The 25,308-nt window shown below is 42.6% G+C and overlaps 1 protein-coding gene across 1 annotated transcript in view; it reads right to left on the bottom strand.

Moving 5' to 3' along the window:
- Window positions 1-25,308, bottom strand: part of DOK6 (docking protein 6) — a 491,572-nt gene that overhangs the window by 180,370 nt on the left and 285,894 nt on the right. Inside the window, exons 4-5 of the mRNA XM_014606729.3 lie at window positions 24,022-24,141; window positions 4,860-5,049 (exon numbers count right to left, since the gene is read on the bottom strand). Of these exons, the coding sequence (XP_014462215.1) occupies window positions 4,860-5,049; window positions 24,022-24,141 (310 nt within the window). The remainder of the gene's footprint in view (window positions 1-4,859; window positions 5,050-24,021; window positions 24,142-25,308) is intronic.

Below are 25,308 nucleotides of genomic sequence, written 5' to 3'. Positions count from 1 at the left end.
GGTCGTAGAAGGAAATGAGATTGGCCAAGCAAGACCTACCCGCAACAAACCCGTGCTGGCTATCCCTTAAGATGTTGGCGTCGGCCAGTCCATTAAGGATGGCCTCCTTAATAAACTTTTCTAAGATCTTCCCCGGGATAGAAGTCAGGCTGATGGGTCTATAGTTAGCCGGATCCACTTTCCTCTCTTTCTTGAAGATAGGCACCACGTTGGCCTTCTTCCAGTCTTCGGGCACTACACCAGAGCGCCAAGAGTTTTCAAAGATCCGCGCTAGAGGCTGGGCTATGATGCTCGCCAGCTCCTTGAGTACCCTGGGGTGAAGATTGTCAGGGCCGGCTGACTTGAAGGTATCCAGCTTCTCAAGATGTTCCTTCACAAAGTCAGCATTAATGGGGGGCAGGGGATCACCCTCACCCGGACTTCCCGGCCCTGTAGCAGGCACGGGCGTCCCATGGGGCTGATGAAAGACCGACGCAAAGTACCTATTTAATAGGTTGGCTTTTTCCTGGGCGTCAGTTGTCAGTTGCCCCATCTGGTTCAGCAGGGGTCCAACGTTGCCCCTGCTTTTCCTCCGGCTCCCCACATATCTGAAAAAGGACTTTTTATTGTCCTTGATGCTCAAAGCTAGCTGGAGTTCAGTTGCAGCCTTGGCTTTCCTGGTCTGCTCCCTACAGGACCGGACCAGTGCAGAATAATCCTCCTTGGAGGTGACTCCCATCCTCCATCCTTTGTAGGCCTTTCTTCTTAGCCTCAGGAGGTCTGCTAGGTCCCTGGAGAGCCAGGGGGGCTGCTATGCCCTCTTGCTGCCTTTCCTCCGAGATGGAATAGACTTAGTTTGTGCATTGAGGATCGCTCCCTTGAGGAGCAACCACTCTTCTTGAACTCCCCTCTCCCTGCGGTCACAGTCCCTTAGGGCCTCACTGACAAGCCTCCTGAGCTTGTCAAAGTCGGCTTTCCTGAAGTCAAGGACTTGCGTGTTGCTGACTGACTTGCCAGCTTTTCGGCGGATGGTGAAGGTGATCAGCTCGTGGTCACTGTCACCCAGCTTCCCATCGATCACTAGGTCGCCGACTAGGTCCTCCCCAGTAGCCAGCACCAGGTCGAGAAAATTATCCAAAAACACATCTGTGAGGAACCAGCAGGGGAGATTATGCTTAGGGGCAACCAACATAGGTTCATTAGGGGAAGGTCCTGTCAGACCAACCTTGTTGCCTTCTACAACCAGGTCACAACATCCTTGGACACGGGTATCGCGGTGGATGTAGTCTTTCTGGACTTTAGGAAGGCCTTCGACACTGTCTCTCACCCCATTCTCATCCAAAAATTAGGCGACTGGGCCGCCAATGTGAGGATGTGGCCAGTAAGGCCAACTGCACTTTGACATGCATCCACAGATGCATCACGAGCAGGTCCAAGGAGGTGATCCTCCCCCTCTATGCGACATTGGTCAGGCTGCAGTTGGAGTACTGTGTCCAGTTCTGGGCACTGCACTTCAGGAGGGATGTGGCCAGCATTGAGAGAGTCCAAAGGAGGGCCACTTGCATGATCAGGGGGAAGCAGGGCAGGCCCTATGCGAGGAGGCTATGGGACCTGAACTTGTTCAGCCTCCACAAGAGAAGGCTGAGAGGGGATCTGGTGGCTGTCTATAAATTTACCAAGGAAGACCAGTGGGGAATGGGAGAAACCCTGTTCCCCTGAGCACTACCAGAAGTAACTAGGAATAATGGCCATAAGTTGACTGAGAGTACGTTCAGGCTGGACATCAGGAAGCACTACTTCACAGTCAGGGTGGCTAGGATCTGGAACCAACTTACAAGGGAAGTGGTGCTTGCTCCTACCCTGGGAGTCTTCAAAAGGAGGCTAGATAATCACCTTGCCGGGGTCATTTGACCCCAGTATTCTTTCTTGCCCGTGGCAGGGGTCAGACTTGATGATCTGCTCAAGTCCCTTTTACCCCTACCAACTATGAAACTATGACATTCTGGTTGACAAGTTAAGGGAATACAGAATAGACAAAAGTACCGTAAGGTGTATACATAACTGGTTGGATCATCGTACCCAGTTGAGATGATAGGTTTGAGTACATGCTTAGTAAATTTGTGGACAACACCACATGGAAAACACACGAGTTGCAGATACTCTGGAGGGTAGGGCTAAGATGCAAAATGACCTGGATAGATTGCAAAAATGGTCTGCAATCAATCAAGTAAGATTCAACAAGGACAAGTGTCAAGTCCTGTATTTGTAATACACGCACAAATACAGACTGGGGAATGACTGACTAGGCTGCAGTACTATAGAGAAGGGCCTGGGGGTTACACTGAATATGAGCCAATAAGTTGAATACGAGCTAATAATGTGCTTATGTTGTGAGAAAAGCCAACAGCATACTGTCACTTGCATATCAAGAGAAGTGATCCTTCCACAATATTCAGCACTGGTGAAGCCTCACTTGGAGTGCTGAGTCCAGTTAATGAGTCAACACTTAAGGAAGGATATGGACAGCTTGGATAGAGTCCAGCAGAGAGCAACACAAATGACTGGGGCCTGGGACGTAAGACTCCCAGGATGGGCTGAAAGAACTAGCATTATTTAATGTGGAGAACAGAAGACTGAGGGATAACAGCTTTCAACTACCTGAAGGGTGATTAGAGAGAGGATGGAGATAGACTTTCTCTGTGGCTATGGGGGATGGGACTAGGAACAATGGCTTCAAGCTGCATCAGGAGAAATGTAGCTTGGAGATTAGGGGAAAATTTTGACTATGAGGGTGGTCAAGTATTGGAACACATGATCTAGAGAAAATGTGGAATTTTCATCTTGGGAAGTTTTCAAGAGCAGGTTAGACAGGCACTTGGCTGAGACAGTTTAGTCTAGGATGATCCTGCATTGAGTATAGGGCTAGATTAGATGACTTTGTGAAGTCCCTTCCACCCCTTCTTTCCTATAATACAACGAACTATGATAAAAAATAAGCCACATAGAGTTTTTGATCACTACCTATCTTAGTATTTAGGATTTTAATTTTATTATATCTGTGCAGGTCTACTTACTGCCACTCCAAACAACACTGAACATGCTATTATTCCTTTTAATATATACCATACATATGTACAACCTCCTGTTTCCCACCCACCCTAAATGTTACTATTCCAAAGACCTACATTCTACAGCTCCCTCTGTAGAGTTTGGGACTCTGCATGCATGGAGTCACTTTTGGGAGAATATTAAAAACAGAACTGAGAGTAAAAAGACAAAATAAAAAATAGGGACTGAAGGGCTGATGGACACAATGAGCAGTAGAAAGATACTAAGCAAGTAACAAGGAGAGAAAAGCAGACAGAGTACATGGGGTGAAAAATGGAACAACGGAAGCTGAGATATGAGTAAAAGAGGAGCGAGACATATTTTAAATTGGCCTGGGAAAAGAAGTGACAGTGAGGTAATTACCATATTAATCTAAATTCAAGACAACTTTGAATTTAAGATTCTTGACATAGAAAATTTATAAATTTGTTATAAATTTTTATGTATCGAATCTAATTTTGGAGGATCATCTTATATTTGTCCCCCATACTACTCCCACAGGGTAAGCAGTGGTAGGGGGCAGTTAGTAGGAGAATCCTTGCCCTCTGACTGTCTGCCCCACCTCCATGCCTGCCCCATCCTGGTGCCTGAACTCTTTTCCATCTACCTCCCAGCCACTTTCTGTCCTGCTACTCATCCCCCCTCAGTGTGTGAACCCCTTGTATCTTTCCCTGTGTTATTTGCCCCTCCACTACCTGTCCCACATTTACTGCCCCCACATGCCCAGCTGTACCTGCACACCCTGTTGCTTGCCTTCAGCACTGCCACCCCCATGTGCCACGCTTTTCTGCCCACCACCGTCACCCATGCTGCCACTTCTGCATCCTCCCCCCACTACTCTCCTGTCATAGTTCTGGTTCCCACCCCACTCCAGCTCAGGAAAGGGGGTATGGAGCATATACTGCTTCTTGCCCCCATCTGTCCACACAACAGCAGTTTTGGGGGCAGAAGCACCAGCCCTAGCCCCAGTCTGACTGCTGGGGCCAGAGCTGCTACCATTGGGACTGTTGCTGTGTGGCCAGGTTGGGGCAGAGGCAGCATGTGCTCCCTGGCCTGGGGCAGAGTTGTGATGGGAAGATAAGTATTAGAGAGAAGGAGGGGGGGGAAACAGAGTGGGGGTAGTGGTGGGAGCAAAGTGGTGCAGGGGGCAGCAGCTACTCTGATTCCAACTCCAGGCTCAAGTCAGAGCCACAGCTCCTGTTCCTCCCTCCATTTATATTCAAATCTAAGACAGGGTTTTTTCCTAGCACTTAATTTTTCTGCATCAGATACTCACACCCATATCCCCTTAGCTTCTGTGAGTGTAACTATATTTCTAATACTAAAATCTGAGAACTCAGTGACCGTTACTGTCTGGAATACAACCCTACAAAATGTACACATGGAAGAAAGCTGGACACAGAACTGAAAAGTAGCATTTACACTGTGCGAGTACTCTTAAATGTTAAGAACGCTATGGTGCATTTGAATATCAAGCAATTTTGAGAACTAATGTACAAAAATGGGAAACTATGCCCAATATATATCCTTGTTTACCCGTGTGTGAGGGACCAGCCTAACTTGGAGTATCCGTCTGTTACAAATGACAGTCTTTTTCCATCCATCAGTACACATTTATAAAATCCTACACAAAATATATTATCTTCAAAATCTAGGCACAAGCAGGCGATTGTTAACAAATATTGGTCAAAAGTTTCCATGCTAAAAATCTCTCTCCTAATCATCAAGCAATAGGTCAAAAATAATTTTATTCCTCCTTCTTTAGTTCTTACCTTCCAGACTCAAATGTGAACCACGTTGAGTCACGTCCATATCTCCTCAGGGAACTCAGAGGCCACATGACCAGCTTGACCTTGGCATTGTGAATATCCCAGAGATAGATGTTTTCATGTGTGATCTGCATTGTACATTCCCCATAGATATCTAAATTTGGTGTAGGCATAAGATACACGTTGAAACGCTCTAGAAAGGAAAAAGTAAAACAAGAAAGAAACCTGGTGAAAACAAGCATTAGCTTGAAAAACTGTTATAACACTTATTTCCCTGGATAGGGAGCGTCCAAAAATGATGGGGCAGATTCTCAGCTGGTCTAAGGCAGCAGAGCTCTACTAAAATCAACATCACTATGGCAATTTAAATCAGAGGAGGTTCTTTCCCATGAATTTTACACATAGTACATGTAGCACCACAGTTCATTGAAACCTTATTTTTGTCCACTGATAACTTGCAAGTACTTTCACCTTGGCAGGTTTCACTGTCCTCAGTAACTCATGAAACCACTGACCTTCCAGTAAAGGGGAGGATCCTTGCTACAATGTGAATCACACTGGCATAATAACTTGGAGGATCCTTCCCTTGTCAAAGCATACAGCAACAGGTGCATTGGCAAACATCTTTGCATCTATTACACTGAAAAGTATGTTTGTGCATATGTTCTAGCTGCCAATTAGAGGATCGTTTGATTCTTATGATTTGCTATATTTGTATAACTAGACGTCCATTTGTCAATAAGGTTCAGTTCATAATTTTTTCTTGCATTTGTCTTGAAAAATATAATTTGCTATATTTTGATTCATAATTTAACAATCTTTACCATATCACCTGTCACTGCTTGATTTAAGCACTTTAACACACTGGACAAGAAGCCAAAAGAAGGGTAACACTTTTTTAAAAGTATCTAGACAAGTTAAGTAAACAAAAAGTCACAAGAAGCTTTTGAATGATTAGAAGATAAAAAACACCACTTACAATGGATGGGAACTGCCCATGATGATAGTGCCAAATCAAATAGCCGTTTATTTTTAAGCATGCTACTTTTACTCTGAATGACTTTTAGAGGGGAAAAAAGCCATCAACTATGAGGCTATATGTATTGGAAATGTTGGGATATATTTAATTCTGTGGTCTCTCAAATTTCAAGGCAAAATTGCATGATATGGAGCAGAATATATACTTAGATTTACAAAGCAGAATTTCCTTTCATTTTTAGATTTAAGACATGCACTTATGTAGGTACTTTGTTACTGCATATAAAGGTGATATTCAAACCCCACCATTAATAAAATAATAAATCAAGATGTGGCACGGAGAATGTTCATTATATAAAAATGTTGTTGAAAATTAAGGCCAATTAGGAAAAAAATGCCTTAAAATATTAAATAAAAGAAAAATGGATTTATGCAGAATTTTTCTTGGACAATATTTCAGTGAGTCTCAAAAATGTTAAAGGAATTAAAACTTGTAACGTTCATTTCAAAATGCTATGTAGAGACAGTCATTTATATAAATGGCGACCATGGCAGCTGACTGAGACACCAACTTCATAGTTTCATAGTTTCTAGGATTGGAAGGGACCTGAAGAGATCATCAAATCCGACCCCTGCCCTGGGCAAGAATTAGTGCTGGGATCACAATACCCCAGCCAAATATCTATCCAACCTCTGCTTGAAGACCCGCAAGGTACAGGAGAGCACCACCTCCTTTGGGAGCCCATTTCAGAGCCTGGCAGCCCTAACCATAAAGTAATGCCTCCTGATATCAAACTTGAACCTGCTCTCAATCAATTTGTGGCTATTATTCCTTGTTATCCCAGGTGGTGCCTGGGGGAACAGAGCCTCACCTATTTTCTGCTGGGACTTGGGAAGTAAGGACAGAAAAAAACCACTTTGGTTGCAGCCACATAATTGCACTGATGGTGTGAGGCAGCTGGAAGTGCACTGTCCGTGTGGGACACTGTCCTTGTGTGGGACACTTAAGTTACATGTGAAAGCCAGCAACCAAGAGAGTAATTTAGATATTTAAAATCTTTAGTAAATACAATATTGGACAGTTCAGTGAAGTCATAAATGAGAGCCTTAAAATATGCTAAAAATGAAGAAAATTTTGTAGAGAAATTAATGTGACCAATGAACTATCAGATATATAGTGAGATTTGCAGTTCTGCATAGCTATATGTAAACTTGTCATCCCAATATTATTCTGTCTCAGTCCATTTAGTTTTGCCCCATTAATGCCTCCCTAGTTGATTCACTCAATCTCATAGCCATTCAACCTCTTTTTTTAGACAGTTTCTCATTAATCACACTAATGGGCGTTAGTCCTGTAAGTTGCATTTTATGACTAAGATACCAAGTGTGAAACCCCCAATGTTTACTGAAAGCCTTTGGTAGAAAGCACAAATCGTTTAGCATGCAGAATTAAAATCACTGTAGAGAATTTTCCCTTACGGTCACTTGGAAAAAAACCTGGAAAAAAAGGGGTACAAGCCACACCAAAGCAGTGAGTACCAGGACAAATGCAGAGATGGGGGAGCAGGCAGCCCAGGGCTCCCCACCATTTCTACCACTGTTACAAGACAATTTTGGTTCTCACCAACATCAGAAGTGGCGATGCTTAGGGGGTGCATGGGGTTGGACGTGAACCCCCTGAGAGCACTGGTGCACCCTCTGATAGCCAGCATTCCTGGGTAGGGGGGGCAGGCGAAACCACTGGTGTCCCCCTTGACTGCAACAGCTGGGGAGTGGGGGCGCTAGGAGAAGTGATCCCCGCAGTTCCTCTGGGGCCAATCGTGCCCACTCAGAAGTGCCAGTGGCACACCACTGCCACTTCTGGGTCAGTGTGATCGGCCGTGGGGGGACCCCTCCACCCGGTCGGTGTGATCTGCTGTGGGGGGACCCCTCTCCCCTTGGTCACTGACTGGCCGCTGGGGGCACCAGTCACCCATGATCAGACAGTACACACAAGCACAGGGTGATGGTGAATGTTTAGCTGGTGTGAAGAGAGGGTGGTGAAGGCTTAATTGATGGACCCGGGAGAGTGATAGGAGATAAGCTAGCAGGATGCTTAGAAGCCATAATGGGGATGGCAACTATAGAAACACGTGGATCCACACAGGAGACTATATTTTGGTGCGTCACTCCCACAATGCACCACACAAAGCATCCAATTGTGGGTTTCCACCGTATCGATCGAATAAGAGTGAATTTACCTTGCATATGATGAATTTTTGGTATAAAAAGGGTCATCGCATAAGAGCGAATTTGTACATACAGAACCTGCATAAAGCAAAGGAAACCTCTACCATTATTTATTCCTAAAGGCACATATAAAATAGAATCTGGTTAATTTAGTTTCCACTGTAAATGTGAAAATAATTTTGAAGATGCAGAGAAAACATCAGCTTGAGTTAAGTTACCAGGATATACACAGAGAATGTGGGTGGGGGCAGGGGGAAACCAGCAATCTACCGTCTTGGAACTGTTTGAGAATATTTTGTTGCATAAGGGCACACAGGAGACTTCACGTACTCAAACTGTCAGGAGACATTTGTCTACTCTCTACTGAAGGTCAGTGGCTAAGGTGAGATGTCATGGATTAAGGGAAAATGTATCTTATTAAACTGAACATCAGCTGCAAGGAAAACAAGTACCGCAGGAGCTTTTTCAGGCTGGCAATAAAACAACTTATTCATACGTGAGCTGGAGGAGTGAATGCTGTTGTTTTTTTGTTCTTTTTACATATTTTATATTTTATTTTGAAACAAAATAAAATTTATGAGTCTGCAGGAAAAAGGAAGTTGTAAGGGAAACAGTGAATAATGTAAAAACCTAAAATATAGGGAAAAATCTGCCACACTACCAGATGTTTTTTCAGATGTCTTCACAAAAAGTCAAAGCAAAAAAACTGGTCCTTAGAGGCAAACTCTCTTCCCAACTACATGATGACAGAGCAGCTGTCAATGAAAATGACAATATTTAAAGGTATTGAACTAGGCATTTTTATTTTTTAATGAGCCTTAGACTCACCTTTGCTACAAACTGCCTGAGTAATCTTGGGTAAGTTTCTTAATTTCAGTGTAATGTAATAGGAAAATAATACTACTTTGTAGAAATCATTAATGTGACCTAGAACAGAAGTTCTCAAACTCTGACAGATTGTGCACCACCAATTTAAAATGCTACAACCTTAAGTACCACCAGCAAATTTTTGTCGTATAAAATAATTATAATAAATCTGTTAACAGGTACCACTGACAGGTTGTCTGCATACCAATGGTGGTACCCATACCACAGATTGGGAACTGCTGACCTAGACAAAATGGAGGCAATGCGTGGGGGGGCGGGGCATGAGGAGGCACGTGCCCCCCCTGAGATTGGCTCTCACTGACTGGGGAGTGGGGGTGCCAAGAGAAGCACCAGCAGCACTTCTGGTATTGCCATCAGCACTTCCGGGATTGGTGACGTGCCTCTGGGGGACCCTCCCTGCCCTGGTCAGCGCTTGGCCGCTGATACCCCCACAGACTCAGGAGGCACCAGTCACCCATGGCCCCCTGCTGAGAAATTTTAGGTGGCCACAAGATCATCTCTTAGCCTTCTCTTGCGGAGGCTGAAGAAATCCAGGTCCCTCAAGCTCTCCTTGTAGGGATTTGCCTGCAGGCCCCTAACCATACAATTGGCTCTCCTCTCAACCCTCTTGAGGTTGTCCACATCCCTCTTGAAGTAGGGTGCCCAAAACTGGACATAGTACTCCAACTACGGCTTGACCAGAGCTGCATAGAGGGGAAGTATCACTTCCCTGGACCTGTTCATCATGCACCTGGTAATGCATGATAAAGTGCAGTTAGCTTTACTGATCACTTCATCACATTGATGACTCATGTTCATCTTGGTATCAACAATGACCCTGAGATCCCTTTCCACTAGTGTGCTGCTGAGCAGGTCCCTCCCCAGCCTTTAAGTGTGTTGGCGATTCCTTCTCCCTAGGTGCAGCACTTTGCACTTCTCTTTGTTGAACTGCATCCTCTTTCATTCTGCCCATTTTTCATTCTGTCCATTTCTCCTGCCTGGATTCATTCCCTATCCTCCAGCATGTTAACTTTAGCCCATAATTTGTTATCATCTGTGAATTTGGACAGTGTGCTCTCCATGCCCACATCTAAGTCACTGATGAAGACATTGAACAGCACAGGTCCAAGGACCAAGCCTTGTGGTACTCCACTGTCCACATCTTTCCAGGTGGAAGCAATCATAAAAATATCTAAAATCCTTCAACTACATGTACATTTACATTAGGGAAGCAAATGATTCTGGGTTCTAAACACTGTATCATTTGACCTTTTGCAAATCATCCTGGATGGAAAACTTTAAACAGAACCAAGTAATCCTACACCTCAGGGTTTTAATGGACAAAGAGGTATAGGGAAAAAAGGGGATACAGTATGAAGAAGCCAGTATAGTAGGAAACTTGTTTAGAGAAATGCATTCTATTTTAAATGAAATCTGTGCTCAATAAACCAGTCTTTATCTAGAAGGTACTGATTTTCAAATTCTGGTCCTTCAACTACTGACAATCAATTGATCATTTCCAGGCAGACAACAGAGCTCCTTCCTTTGGAACAGTGAAATTTCCAGTAATATTTATAGCAGTGACTTGTTAGTCCATAGCCTGGAATTTTTAAAGGAAAGATACTGCCAGAACCCATGTACAAAAATAAAATAAAGCAGATCCTTCCTAGTATGGGGATATAATTCCCTAGAATTCAATAAAGCTACTCCAATTTATTCTCATGTAGGAACTGGTCCTTATGTCTTACAAGGTAATTATTTTTGCATCTTTTAAAAACTGGCAGAAAGATTTATTAAGTTCCTAATAAAATATCAAGACCACTGTAACTGAATTATTTAATGGATAAGTCAGTAAGGTAGTGAAGAAACTTCAAGGTTGATGATTCAAAAGATGCTACAAGTTCAGGTTCAGAACCCTTAGACTCTGATTCCTATTAGATACTAAAACGATTTTAAAAATTGTAAATAGGTTTTTTATCTGAGCAATACTAGCTATAAATGTATTGCTCTTTATCAAATTTCAAACAATGCCTTAAGGAAGATAGAAAAATGAATAAAATATGAACAAGACTCTCATACACAGAATCTTAGGTAATATTTCAAGAGGCCATAGAAAATGCTCTAAAATGAGACAGGTGTGTGTAACTGAATTCTAAAATCTTTTGTAAGCACTGAATAAGTTTGTAATTTAAACACCCATTATAAACAAATGACTAAACTATTTGGGGGACTAAAGTTTGTTCACTATAAAAAATTATATCCCATACAAAGGCAATTACCAAATTTGCTGCAAATGAAAGGCAGGAACTGGGAATCTAATATTGTGACACTACATAACGAATACTTATAAAATAAAAACAACAAAATGGTTATCTAAAGATAGAAAACCTTGCTAAATATTTTGATGTATTAATCAATGATAGCATACAAGAGAAAAAGTGACAAATTAACTCATTTTCAAACTAGCACAAAAATCTGTTATTAGAATTAATTTTTAAATACATCTTAGAAATGAAAGCAAAGATGATAAAACAAGAAAGGAACTTTACCCTGCTTACACAAAGGCACCATTTTGCACAATTAGTTGTTATTGCTAAGCAAAGTCCTAACTAATGTCTGCACACACGCATCCATTTCCTCCTGCCTCATTTAAATCAATGCAGTTTTATTGGGTAAAGTTAGTATAACAAAGGGGAGAATTTGGCCTGCAATTGGATATACAGAGCCAAGCAGGTACCCCTTATTGTGATGCCTACACAAAATTAATTAATGGATCATTGTTTTTGATGTATTATTTAGCATGTAATATATAAAAAGACAAAATCATTTATATGTAGCCTTCCTTGGTTTAAAAGGAACTTTTGACTCCATAAATAGATTAAAATTATGGGGAAAACTGGGTAATATGAATGGATAAAGCTTTTTTACAATTAATTGTTACTATTCAAATTCAGCATTTAAGGTGCGTTATGGGATTGGAGATGCCCTGTCCAATAGTTTCCCAACTAAGACAGGCAGGGGTATGACAAGGATGCTTTCTATAGTTATTAATCTCTTTTTGAAAGATTTAAAACACGTGAACTGGGAATCAATTCCATGCAGCCATGATCCATATTATTGGATGACCCTATCTTTATTTATGCAGAGGATGCATTCTTAATGTCACTATCCTAAACAAGCCTCCAAAGGTTATTAGGCACTTTTCAGCAACATGAAAGGAGGTAAGATATTTGATTCTTTTACAAGAAAAAAAATAGAGATGGTGTCTTCATGTAAGTACCTTACAATCTATTTTAATAAAAATCTGAACTGGAATAAGCACATAAACACATTGAAAAAAAGCCTTGGGTGAAGTTTTATCCTTTTATAATGACAGGCAGAATGGTGGTACTGGCAGCATTAAAGGTTTATAGATCTTACACAGATCTAAGGTAGACTCCACTTCATTGTATGGAACAGAACTAAGGGCTGGTGACCCCATTGTTGATTCAAAAATAGAAAATATCTCTATTTATTATGGTGGCTTTTTGATCTGCCTAATTTTATGGCAGGGTTGTTCATGTGCTATGAAATTATATTGATGAACCTTAGCTCAATTAAGAATTCTAAATTAATGGATGAAAATTAGATCTCTTACACCTATTAGATACCCTAAGAAGTGCATTTTGGAAGCCAAATAAACCCTTGCTTGGCTGGTTAAATAAAATACATATTCTCCTTCAAACAAATGGTCTGGGAAATGCACTGAGAATCAATGATGTAATATTTTCCATATATTTAAAATAAGACATATATTTAGGAATTAAGGAAACCAGCATACAGAAAGATATGCAGGCAGTGAGATTCTCAAGTTTACCATTTTTTGAGATTGATAAAGCACTCTTTTTAGCATATACACTTACTTATCTGGAGTATAAAATTACAAACAACAAGAGGCCATTACTAGACTGTGATTCACTCTAATGAGATTTGCAGTTGTCACAGGTAAGTGGTGTCAGACCTATATTCTGACACAATATGGTCTTGAAGGAAGAATGAGATAGATTGCTTAAATCACTATTTATGGTCTTGTTTTTTCTTTGAAGAAATAAAAGACAAATGGATCTCACCATTAGTAGAACATTTTAAATAATGGGCAAATGAAAAAACAGTCTCTCTTTTCTCTTTAACAAGTCACAGCCCTTCTTATACTCCTTAAGTGTATTTATATTACTTACACAAAGAATAAGAGCCCAAATGAAATAGAATTCTTGTTTTATTTTATTATCCACGGCTTTATCTTACCTGGTTTTTGTTTCATCAGATGCTATCATCTGTTTTAATTTTGTTTAAACTGGTAAAATGTGATCTTATTGTATACTTTTAGTAAATATTATATTATATTAAAATGTTTATTGTTCATTTTACTGTATTGATTTAGTAGAAGTTATAAATCAACTATTGCCTACACATGAACCGAACAGTTTTGAAAATATGGCCCTAAGGGATTGATCAAAAGGCAGCTACAGTTGATGGGAGTTTTCCCACTGACATGAAAGCACTTCTATGTTAAACAAGTATTCAGTTCTGGATACATAGTACTTACATAGTAACAGATAATCCAAGATACCAAGAATAACAAAGGTTCATAGAAGGATCCTTTTAAAGAAATATTCATTCTATGTTTCCATTTTCCTTCAGAAAAATGAAGCTGTCTTTTTCTTGACAAACCTACATGTATATTTATTTTAGCACTAGAAATATACCAGGGAAATATTTACTTTTTCTTTGTGTATATTTTTTGAAAGAAGAATCATATACATATCCTAAGAAAAAGGAAACACATTCTATTATAGTGGCATGCCATTTTTACTCTCAGGATAAAGCTAAGGATGAACCACAGACCTTTTCAGTTGTTAATGGAGATTATACCAAACGACAGACTACTTTTAAATTCTGGAAGATACCAAAAACCTGAGCAATATTAATTGAAAACAGATGTTGCACTGGTTGCACCTAAAGTGAGTCATTCAAGCAATCACCACTTATTTGTAATGGATATATTACATAATCTAACAATAATAATACTCTAAAGCAGTGAAACAGTTTGATTTAACTGGTCTGAAGGATCAAACTATAAGCAGAGAAAGCCAGTCAATGGCTGTGTCTACACACAATGCTTTACTGTGTAGTAGATTAGTCTACTGAGCAGTAAAGTGTCACTGTCTACATGTGTTCACATTTACTGTTCAGTAAATTAGTCTATTGCACAGTTAGCTACTACTTACAAATACAGGTAGCAAACTAACTGTGCAGTAGATACTGAGCAATAAAACATGTAGATGCTGGCTGGGAACAAATTTGCTCCTGGCCAGCCTAGCCAGCAGGGGGCCACAGGGGACAGGGAGCTCCCTGTCCCCGATCCTAATGCTGCTCAGCTTCCCGGCTCCCTGCAGGAGCTGGGAGCCGATCAGTGCCAGGACTGGGACGCTCTCTGCCCCCTGTCCCTGCTCCCCACATGGAGCTGGCTGCTCTGAGCAGTGAGTTGGGGCTGGGAAACCAGCCTTCACTTGTCTCCTAGAGCAGCCAGCCCCATGCAGAACGGCAGGGCAGCTGCCGGCAAGCCCTCTGTCCCCCTGCCCAGCAGGAGGCTTGCCCGCAGCTGTCCCACATCCTGAACAGTCCCTAGAAAACCTCCTGCCCAGCAGGGGTCTTGCTGGCAGGTATGTGTCTGGATGTACATGGGGCTAGGAAAGCTCTGCGTGTTGTAGGGGCAGCTCTCTCCTGACCCTGTGCACATCAGGTCCCCTCCTAATGTGCATAGGGCCAGGAGCTAGTTGCTGCAGCAGCTGGCAGAGTTGTCTCCTGGTCCCATGCCTACTGGTACCACTACATGCCCCTTGCCAGTCCCTGGGCCAGCGGGAGAGGAGTACAGGGAGAGCCTGGAGCTCTCCCTGGCTGCTGCAGGCGGGGCAGAGCAGGGCGGGAGCAAATCTACTCCCAAAAGGAAGCACATGTAGGCCTTACTGCACAGGAAGCCTACTTCAAATTAACAGCACACGGAATAGCCCAGTTAAAGTAAAATAGTGCCACTTTTTCTGCCATCAAGTTTGGATCAGCAAATTCAGGGCCTTGTTACACATTACACTGTGAGCTGAGCTGCTCAAATGTTGACTGGTGTTAGTGCTAGCTTGAGATTGGAGCAGTCACACATTCAGGCCAGCAGAAGTTTGGAGGACTGAAAGATAAAAAATCCCACTCTCTGTCCCATTCTGGGCTTGCCCCCTGGGGCTTTCCCAGTCCCCCCACCTTAGGGGCTGCCCCCTTGCTCCTTGGGGTTCCTACCCACTCCAGCTTGCTTGTGGTTGCACACATTGTCTGTCCCAGGTGAGCAAGCAGGAAATGGTTAACTTGCCTACTCAGTCCCTGCAGCCACCATTGTTAGGCTGCTGCCCAGAGAGCAGTAGTGGTGGCAGCAGCCAGACAGGCAGTTTAATCCTTTCTCGCCTGCTCCCCTGGAACAGACAGCACAGGCAGCCCCAAGTTCAGCTGGGGGATGGGGCAGAGGGTCAAAGAGCAGGGATCTGGGGTGTTTGGGAGAGTGCAGAGGCAGGCAGTGGGTCACTGGAAGAGGGTGGGGAGCACCCACAATCTGGGCCAGTGGGGAAGGTGGGGAGCAGGTACAGTTTTTATACTAATGTGTAGCTTGGAGTGGCTATACCTCAGTGTAAAACTACCTGGGTAACATGGATCAGAGAAAATCCTGCCCTAGAGTGGCATAACTTTGAGCCACCTAATGGGTGCTTAAAAACCAGTTTGTGTGTTAATGTGTACATAATCAGGTGTTAAGAGCTCCAAGAGCTGCCCAAAATTACCATGTAACAGGGCCCTCAAACTGCATCACAATATATTAAGGCACAGACATGATTTCAGGTCCTACATCAGGTTCCTTATATTTCATGTGTCAGCAGCTCATCAAACTCAGAAGTGTGAAAATGTGGATACCAACAATACCAAAACCAAATATCACTCAAGAGCTTCTTTGCCTGTAGCTATAGCTCTATGGATATCATCTAGTCCACTGTAATAGGTGTTGTATAAACATCTCAGACACAACCCCACCCACCCCCAAAGGATTTATAATCGCAAAAAGATCAGTATGGTTTAAGCAGAAAATGGGTCACTGTGGATAATGTGATTGCAGGGATCCAGCAGCCATGGGCTTTTTGAAAAAACAAATGTAAAGGGAGGTTCATCTCTATTCTCAAGTTCCTTCACCTTTTTTTTTCTAAACTAATGACATTAGTTTTCAAGATTGGGATACAAAAAGGAAACATCTAAAAGCCAGTTTCAGTCCTGGACTTGAGGCATTAGCATGTACAATAATACCTCTTATGAATACTAATGAAGATAGGTTACAATGAGGCATTCAGACTGTTAAAGGTGTACATTGTACAGCAATAGCTTAAAATTCTATTCCCTGATGATCAGAACTTCTTCAGCAAGAGGTTCCCATTGAAACCACTGCATACATCTTTAGGCTTGCTTAGCTCTTATCTCACTGTAATAAATATAGTGTTGTGAGAGTAACAAAGGATTGTACATCTAGAGAAAAAAATATAAAATGATTTCATGTCTTGTTAACCAGCCATCAAAAACTCAAAGCCATGAAACAGCCAGTTTATTTCAAATAAGTCTTCCAGTGCAAACTTCAACATCAATCAAATGACATTAAAATTTTGATAATAGATCTTAATAAAAGTCACTTATATCCAGAAACAAACATTCTCCCAGTCTGCCAAAGAAAGACCATGCTGCAAAATATTGCTTTGTCACAAATCATGAAGCATCCTTCTGAAACTTGATGCTCACTTCATGAGAACCAAGTGTGGTGGGGAAGTGTAGTTTTCAAAAGAGGAAAGCTGTCTAATATGTTCATATTGCTTATATATTACTGGCTAACCATATTTTAAATCCTGAAACCACTAAGGGTATGTACAGATATTTAGGGAGGTTAGGTGGAGGTTAGATGAGATTAAAATAGCCATCCAACCTAATTTATTTCACCCACTTGCATACCTGAAGGTGGGCTGGATCAGGGGGGTTGGTTTGCCAGGGGGCTTGTTCATCTGGGATAGAGGGGCTAAAAAGAGCCCCTTGCCTTCGTGGGGGGGAAGCATCCCCCCATTATCCCAAGTCCCCCTGCAGACTCCGCTAGCCTTTCTGATCCTGCCAATCCATCATGAACATCACTAACCCCCCTCCCCCGCTTGATTCCCTCGACTTGCCACCCCTATCCCCCAAGCCCCCCCCAACAAACTGTGCTTGCTCCTCCCGTCCCCTGATCCCCCATACAGACCTGATTGCCTCCCTGATTTCCCCTATCTCCTTCACAGACCCCACTTCCCTGCCGATCCCCTCAACCTCCCCTCCTGATTCCCCCAATCCCCCACACAGATCCCACTTGCCCCCTGGTCCCTCTTATCCCCCCTCCAATACCTCCCTTTCAGAGTCTGTGACCCCCACCCTCAACCTCCCAATAGCCCCCGCCATCCCGACTTCGATTGGGTGGCCATTTTTAACCCTAACCTCCCCATAACTTCTCCGAATTTCCCTAACTTCTCCGAATGCCTACCGTAAGTGTAAAAATTTAAGTTACACTCAGCGGGCGCATCTACACATTTATTAATGCACCATAGTTACTGTACATTAAGTATGTACAGTGGTGCCGGTGCACAGGTTTTTACAGACACTAACTACACAGTAGTTTAATACAACTATGCAGTAGTGTATTAGTACGGGTTTTGCCGGACACATTACTGAGCAGTATTATTAGGCTACTGCCCAGCTAGTGTCTCCTGTAGATGCAGCCAGCATGTCCAAATGACAAGGGGTTAAAACACCTTCGGCTTAGTTGTGTTAAGAAGTGCAGCCAACTTGAAAGATAAACCCTCTTACTTTTCAGGGTGTCTAATATCTAGGGGCTAAAATGATGGTAAGCAGGAACAGAACAATCTGTATTCTACTGTATGCAAAGCTTTCTCTCACCTTCCTGCCTTGGATGTGATATACCCTCTTCACCTTAGACTCTTCTTTGCTCATATGGCAAGTACTCCTGCACTGATGTCACCCACATTAATTAATTCAACTGAATGAATAGCCATTAAAATTACCTCACTGCAGATTATTCACATACTCCATAGCAAGGAAAAATGTGGGGAGACAGAGGACATAGCATACTAAGAATACTAACATGAAGGAATGCAAAACAATCATTATATCAGTGCTTCTCTGCACAGTAGCAACTAGCTGTTTGCAAAAATCTGTACCTCTGTGTCTGACAATGTATAAGTATTTCAACATATGTTTAAAAACATGGATCCATTTACCAATTGTAGCAGAGAATATTTACTTCTGGCATTAATGCTTTATCATGATGTAAAATTGTTAAGGTTATGATGCTATATCATGTCACCATAGTGCAATATTTTCAGCCAAAAAAATGTCCTCCCCCCAGTTCAAAAGCTTTCTAGATGCCTAAGTGTCATTCTATTCAACCTTTTTCACGTCCCTAGAAACATTTAACACAAAAGTACATGACTCCTCCTGTTGCTCTCTGCTTCTTGTGCAATAGTCTTATGATAGGATGGTACATTAACATTTGTCATGACTTGAGTAGGGTGGAATAAGATCACTCTTAGATGCCTAATAGGTAGAATAGATCCAAAGGCTTTAAATTCAAAATGGACAGAACCTGAACTGTACTGTTAGTTAAAGGAAACAGGAATGTACCCTTTATTCATCAATATCTAAAAATTCTGAAAATGACCCCAGTAAAATGCAGGAAATAGTACATTTGGATGTAAAGCAGGAAGCGTGGTATTAGGACTTTCAGCTTCAATTCTTGGCTCTGCTGTTAGATGCACCGTGGGTCCTCACCTCTATTTACATATTAATATTTACTTAATTCAGAGGAATGCTGTAAGGATGAATTAATCCTTGGAAGGTGCTTTAAAATACTATAATAAGAGGTGTTATAAAACAGCAAAACCAGTTGCTGTCTAACACATTGTGACATTGACACAATTAATTGCCACTTTCATAATAAGCAAGAACCTTGAAAACTGTCATATACTCACTTTTTATAGGTTGTAAATTGCAAATTTAAAAACTCTGACATTTCAATTTCAGGTCACCAAAATCTCTTTAGTCTTTTTATGGGATTACAAGTGCCCTTTGAGCTACAATCTTCATAAGAGTGAGTGCCCTTCTGAGCTAGAATCTTGAAAACTGGAATAACACATTCATTTTGGACCACCAATTGCAGAAAAATAAATCTAAAAATTGACATTTCTATCACAGGTCACCAAACTATTTCCCCCCCAAATATTAATTTCTTCTATAAAACTGTCGTGTTGGTAATGAAGCTGCCAAGTGTGCAGAAACTAAGATAAACTGAAGTCCAGAGTTCTGATTTTAGCTGAAAAAGAAAGCTTAAAAATCTTGAGAACAGCTGAGTAGAACTGTAGGTTTTTACAGTGATAGTTTTGTTAAGTAAAATGCTAGTCTGATCCGTACAACAGCATCTGTACTTCTTTCTATACCCAAGTTGATCTTTAAAAAAAGAAACATTTTTTCACTTTATATAGCTAACTAGGATAGTTAGTGTTTTCAAAATGCTAATTAAAATACAGAATTGTACAATAGTGGGGCTAGGTATCAACATTTGCATTGTCTGAGGTATTATAACTAATGATTCAGCACAGAATGTTCTGGAAATACTGATTTTACTTACTCCCTTCTGCTTTAAGGGGTGGCACTAATCATATCCCCTTGCATTCTTAGTCACGTTAATTCATGCAAAAACCCTTGGATTCTCAGCTACTTGTATTTGTTTCATTCCAATTGTTTACTAGAGGAAAATAAAGAAGCTAATTATGTTCATATGTGCCAAATTTTAGTAGTCAGAAAAAACTCATTAACTACTACACTCAAATTAGGGCATCATATCCAGTTTAGACAGTGGAACTGAACCAACATGTTTAAGAGGCACTCATGGGAACAAAATGACAGTTCAGTGCAATATTTTCTGCTTATAGTCCAAAGTTTTAGGGTAGTGGTTCTCAAAATTTTTAGATACAAGGCACCCCTGGTAGACTGAAGGCACCGCTGGATATACTCGAAGCACTCCTAGGCAAATGCCAGCTCTTAGTTTTCACTTGTTTTTTGACCACAGAAAGATAATAGGGCAATTTTTTGGTAGCAACTCAGAAAGACCACAACAGGGCAGAATGTTTTTAACACTATGGATTCCTATTTGAAATCTCTGGGTTTATCATGTAAACCATGTTTACACAACTAACTATGCTAACATCCCGTGCCATGACACCCTGGTTGAGAATCACTGCTCTAGGGCATTGACTGACATTTTGGTGATGATAGTTTTAAACCCTCAAATATTCTACCTTTATTACAGCTCATTTGAGGATACCACAGGTTTATTTGAAATTTCTGACAAGTCTTCATTTTTTGTTGCTATAAATCTCTCTACAAGCACATACACACATTTTGTAGTATCAGGACCTATTCAGACATGGAAAATAGGATGTCCTGTTATATTCCGGATCACTCCCAGCTCCCGGCAAAATTACTGGCAATCAATCCCATAGCTAGTAAAATAGTTTGTGAAGATAGTAAAAGAAAGCAGATTACAAAATAAACCTTGTAAATTTTTTAGTAAGTAAAGAGCCTTACTAAGACTGTAGTCTTTGAATCTGATTGGAATGCCATTCTCTCTCAGAAAAAAGAAATGTCTTATAGTTTTCTTCTGCATTTTTTTTTTACTACAGAAAGATAATAGAAGACTCCCATTTAATGATTTTATTAATAAAGTAAGTGTTGCAGATAAAACCTTAGTTGCTCCATAATCTAATGATGTAACTTTATTTACAAAGCCAAAGTAAAATGAGTTGGCTAATGCTATTTTAAAGCTGCTCAGTAGTTTCCTGCTATGTTAAAAGACAGTGAATTGTGTAAAATTATTCAGAGCACAAATAACTGACAAAGGAGTTCTTTGATTTTAGAGGGTAATGAATGACCATGGTCTCAACTATCACTTTAACTATTTAACATCAAATTATAGTAGAACAGTGGATTATGTTTTGTTTTTTAAGATTTCAACCACTAACATCCTACCTGACATCTGACATGCAGCCATATGCGCGTGCAACAGCTCAAATAGAAGCGGTGCAAATCTGAGTTGGGGCATTTTGCTTCACCACACGTGCCCGAATATGCACTTTGGTGTGGTGCAAATTGTGCTACTTGGGGCAAAATGACCCTGCCTGATTCAATTTGGAGAAGATTCGGCCGAATTCAGGGAGCAAATCTCCAAATTCGAATCGAATTGGGAGACCAAGTAAGAGCTCTGAATTGATTAGAAGCACCTGAATCAATTTGGAAAAGCTTCAGGAAACATTTGGCTGATTCAAAAATTCGGCCATAGATGAAACAGGAAGCTGACTGCTGCCTCCAGCTGGTAAGTCTGTTGGGGTTGGGGGGAGGGAAGGGCTGTGGGGAAGTGAGGGATTGGGGCAGGGACAAGCTGCCCAGCCGAGGTGGGGGATGCATTACTCAGGAAGGGGGGTGGGGGGAGTGGGCTTTGCCATGCTGCCACTTGTCCAGTCAGGGCAGGGTGGGCAGGATGCAGGCGTGGCTCACTCCAGGCCTGCATCCCGTGCCCCCCATGCTGACAGACAAGCAGCGGCAGGGCAGAGCCCCCACTCCCAGCACTGATGTCGGTGCAGTAGCGCTGGGGGCTGGGGCTATGCCCTGATGCCGCCCGGAGCAAGCCGTGCCTGCATCGTGCCCCCTCTCCCCCCACATCAGTTGGGTAAGCAGCAGCAGGGCACAGCCACTGCAGCTCCCCTGGCAAAGCAGAGGCAGGCACAGCAGAGGAGCCATGGGAGAAGCCCCCATGGCTACCCTGCCTGGCCCCATCCCCTGCCCAGCCCAGCCCAGCCTCCTGGCACTTAAAAAAAAAAAAAAAAAAGCCCCGCACTCACTCAATCTGACAGCAGTGACTGGGGCCTCTAGGAGCTTGTGGCAGAGCCTGCCCCCCACAGTGTGGGGCAGCGGGGATTGCTCTCCCCCACTGGCAGCTACCCCATGGCACAGGTGCAGCATGGCTCAATGGCTACCCCACCTGGCCCCACCACCCACTTGCACCCCCAAACCCCCTGATGCCTGCCATACCAGGCCCCACCCCCTGCTTGCACCCCCAGACCTCTCAATGTCTGCCTTGCTTGTCCCCACCCCCCACTTGCACCCCCCAGAACTCCCGCTGGCTTCCCCACCCAGCCCCAGCCCCCGCTTGCATCCCCAACCCCCTAATGGCTGCCCCACCTGGGCCCAGCCTCCTGGAACTTAAAAAAAAAAAAGCCCCGTCCTCACTGGTAGTAGCAGCAGCTGTCGGGGTCACTGGGGCCTCCTGGTCAGTAAGACCCTCTGAGCCTTCGCTTCTCCAGGCTGCCCCCTGAGCTCCCATGATTGTTGCCCCGTCCGGCCCCCACATCCCAGCAATAAAAAAGACCTGCACTTACTGGCTGTAATAGCTGCCACCGGGGGTCACTGGGTTCTCATGGCAGAGCCCCCCGCACAGCACAGCACAGCACAGCACAGCACAGCACAGCACAGCACAGCACAGCACAGCACAGCGGGAGGCAGTGAGGACCAGCCCCAGCCACCTGCCACCTGCACTACCACTGCCCCATTGTGCAGGTGCAGCCCAGGTCAGCAGGGAACCATGCAGCTCTGCATGCTGTCAGGCAGCTGGAGTTGCTCAGAGTGAGCAGTGCCAGGCCCCAGGTGACAGCCGCACTGGCCTCAGCTGTCCGACACTTCATGGAGCCATGCAATGCCCTGTTGACCCCAGCCACACCCGCATGATGGGGCAGTTGCAGTACGGGTGCCAGGCAGCTGAAGCCAGTCCCCTCTGCCCCGTGCCATGTAGGGGGTCTCTGCCATGAGACCCCAGTGAGTGTTGGGCTGTTGTTTTTTGTTATTGCCCAGATGCTGGGGTTGGGCTGGGCAGGGCAGCACTCCGGGGGGCTTGGGGAGCAGGCATGAGATGGAGCTGGTGAATGTCCCCTCATGGTCCCTTCCCCGCTCCTCCAGACCCACCCCACCCCCTTACCGGCACAGAGCCTGGGTCCAGTTCCTTGTGGCTGGCACGCTGCCTGCTCTGCACAGGCAGGCAGTGTGCTTCAGCACCGGGGTGAGGGCCAACCATAGAGATGCCCTGGCTGGCTACCACAGTGTCTCTGTGGAGGACCCAAGCATCCACAGTTGCTTCAGGGCACAGTCCTGAACCGTTCCCTGCCTCACTTTTTTCCTCCGGGGTATTTTTGGACCCCTGGGATCTAATTTTGCCAAATCTGCAGTGCAGGGACCTTTTTTTGTTCTTGCATGTGCCTCTTGCAGCATCTCAGAGGGCTTTGAGATGCTGCAAGAAACACGTGTGCTTGTCTGGACGCACCCAGTTTGTTGAGACAAAACTTTTGGCCATATCTGCCTACCTAGGAAGAATGACAAGTCTAAGACATTCATCATAGCTGTCTACCCCCTGCAGTTATATTTCTTATCTGCATTTAGTAATGCTTAGCGGCTCTGGCGTCATTGTGCTAGGCATTGTATGCATGTATAATTAAAAATGGTTCTTGGTGCACATAGCTGATTTGTTTAAATGTTCATTAGTTTCTTCAAGGGAAGTACTGCAATACCTGCTGCTATCTCTCATTATGCAGAGGCTGCTTCTTGAGCTCAAAGTCATGATTGTAATTTTCCATGTCATTTGTAGATGCACTGATTATAGAATCTACATATATGTCTTCTTTGTCATGGACTCATTACAATAATTAATCCAAATTTTCTCACTTCTTATAACCTGGTCAACTTCTCCTTATTAATCATATACACACAGTTATAGTTCTAAAATAAAGCCATGCTCTAATGATTAGTAGGAGATATCTGGGAGATATAAAAACAATACTGAATGCAGTTTACCTTCTAAGAAGTGAAATACTTTGTATTAGCAAATCAGATAGTTACCTACCATTTTGTTCCCTCTGCACTCCAGCAGCAAGCAAATCAGGTTCCCCAAGACTTATATCATTAAGCCTTGTTCCTAAACACTCAATGCAAAGATGTTTGCACCACTCCTCTGCCTCCAGTTCTGAAAAGAATCATAAATAATGAAGACACTATTGGCAAGTATACAACATTTCATTCAAGAGAAGGCACAATGTAAAGTGTGTGTTTAACAGTCTAGATTTATAAATACATTAAAAACAGTAATTCCTACTCAAAAGAAAAAAACAAAATTCCAACATCCCTTGTTTTAAAAACCCTTAAAAAACCAAACCCTGAACAGTGCTTCCAAAATGTTTAGGAGTGGGTAAAAATTAATTGTAATGTGTTCATTTTGCTAAGTATCAATTCAGACAACCATAGACACATGCCATGTTTGCTAGTTGAAAAACAAAGCGAGGAAAAAAGCGGGATAAGACCACATGAATATCATTTCTTTTGAAAAGAAATATTATTGTTGCTTTAAATTCATCTTGATAATTAAGAACATGCGGGGGGAGGGGAGGGGAGGGCAGGGCACTTCTGCTAACAGTCCTTAGGCATTAATGTGAAAGATGCATAAAATTATTATAGAGTAAATCAATTTTACTCCATAGAAAATATGGAGCAGACACCTGGCATCCAGCTTTATACTGGTATAATTTACTCTATTCCAGAATAAAGTTACTCCTCAGGAATGGAGGACTATATACCAGTTAAGTTACACAGATATGCTATTTGTGTATCCATGCCCTTAGCAACTCCCTCATCTCTTTGCTTAACGCAAATCAGTTTTCATACCATCTATTTACTAGAAACCGTAATAGCCCCTTTTGCCGACTGTGAAGTTTAGAGAGCTGATAATGTGCTTGTTTCTTATTATGGAATGAAGTTATTATGAACTAAAAATTACTCCACGATAAGAGTGCAGACACACAATACAATGAGACAGTGTAAGATCCTCAACTATGGATCCTTACTTCCTCATTGGCTGATTGGGTGTCTTTGCTAATATATGGCACTACGTAAGGACTCTCATTTTTCCTAAAACAATGCTTATGGCTGTCTAAATATAAACATCCTCACACTATTGACCTGCACCTGCAATCATAAATTCAAGAATAGGTGACTGCTACACATTTAGCAATACATTAATTAACAATATAAGTAAGAAAAATGAGAAAATGTTAAATCAATACTGTGGTCATGAATGCAGCTCAATACATTCAAAGGAAGACTTTTAAGGAAAGTAACGAGGAGTTTTTTCATCGCG

The sequence above is a fragment of the Alligator mississippiensis genome, chromosome 3 (assembly GCF_030867095.1).
Source record: "Alligator mississippiensis isolate rAllMis1 chromosome 3, rAllMis1, whole genome shotgun sequence".
In the NCBI taxonomy this organism is placed as follows: Eukaryota; Metazoa; Chordata; order Crocodylia; family Alligatoridae; genus Alligator; species Alligator mississippiensis.
Note: the sequence above shows the minus strand (reverse complement) of the source record. Positions and strands in the feature narration are given on the sequence as shown.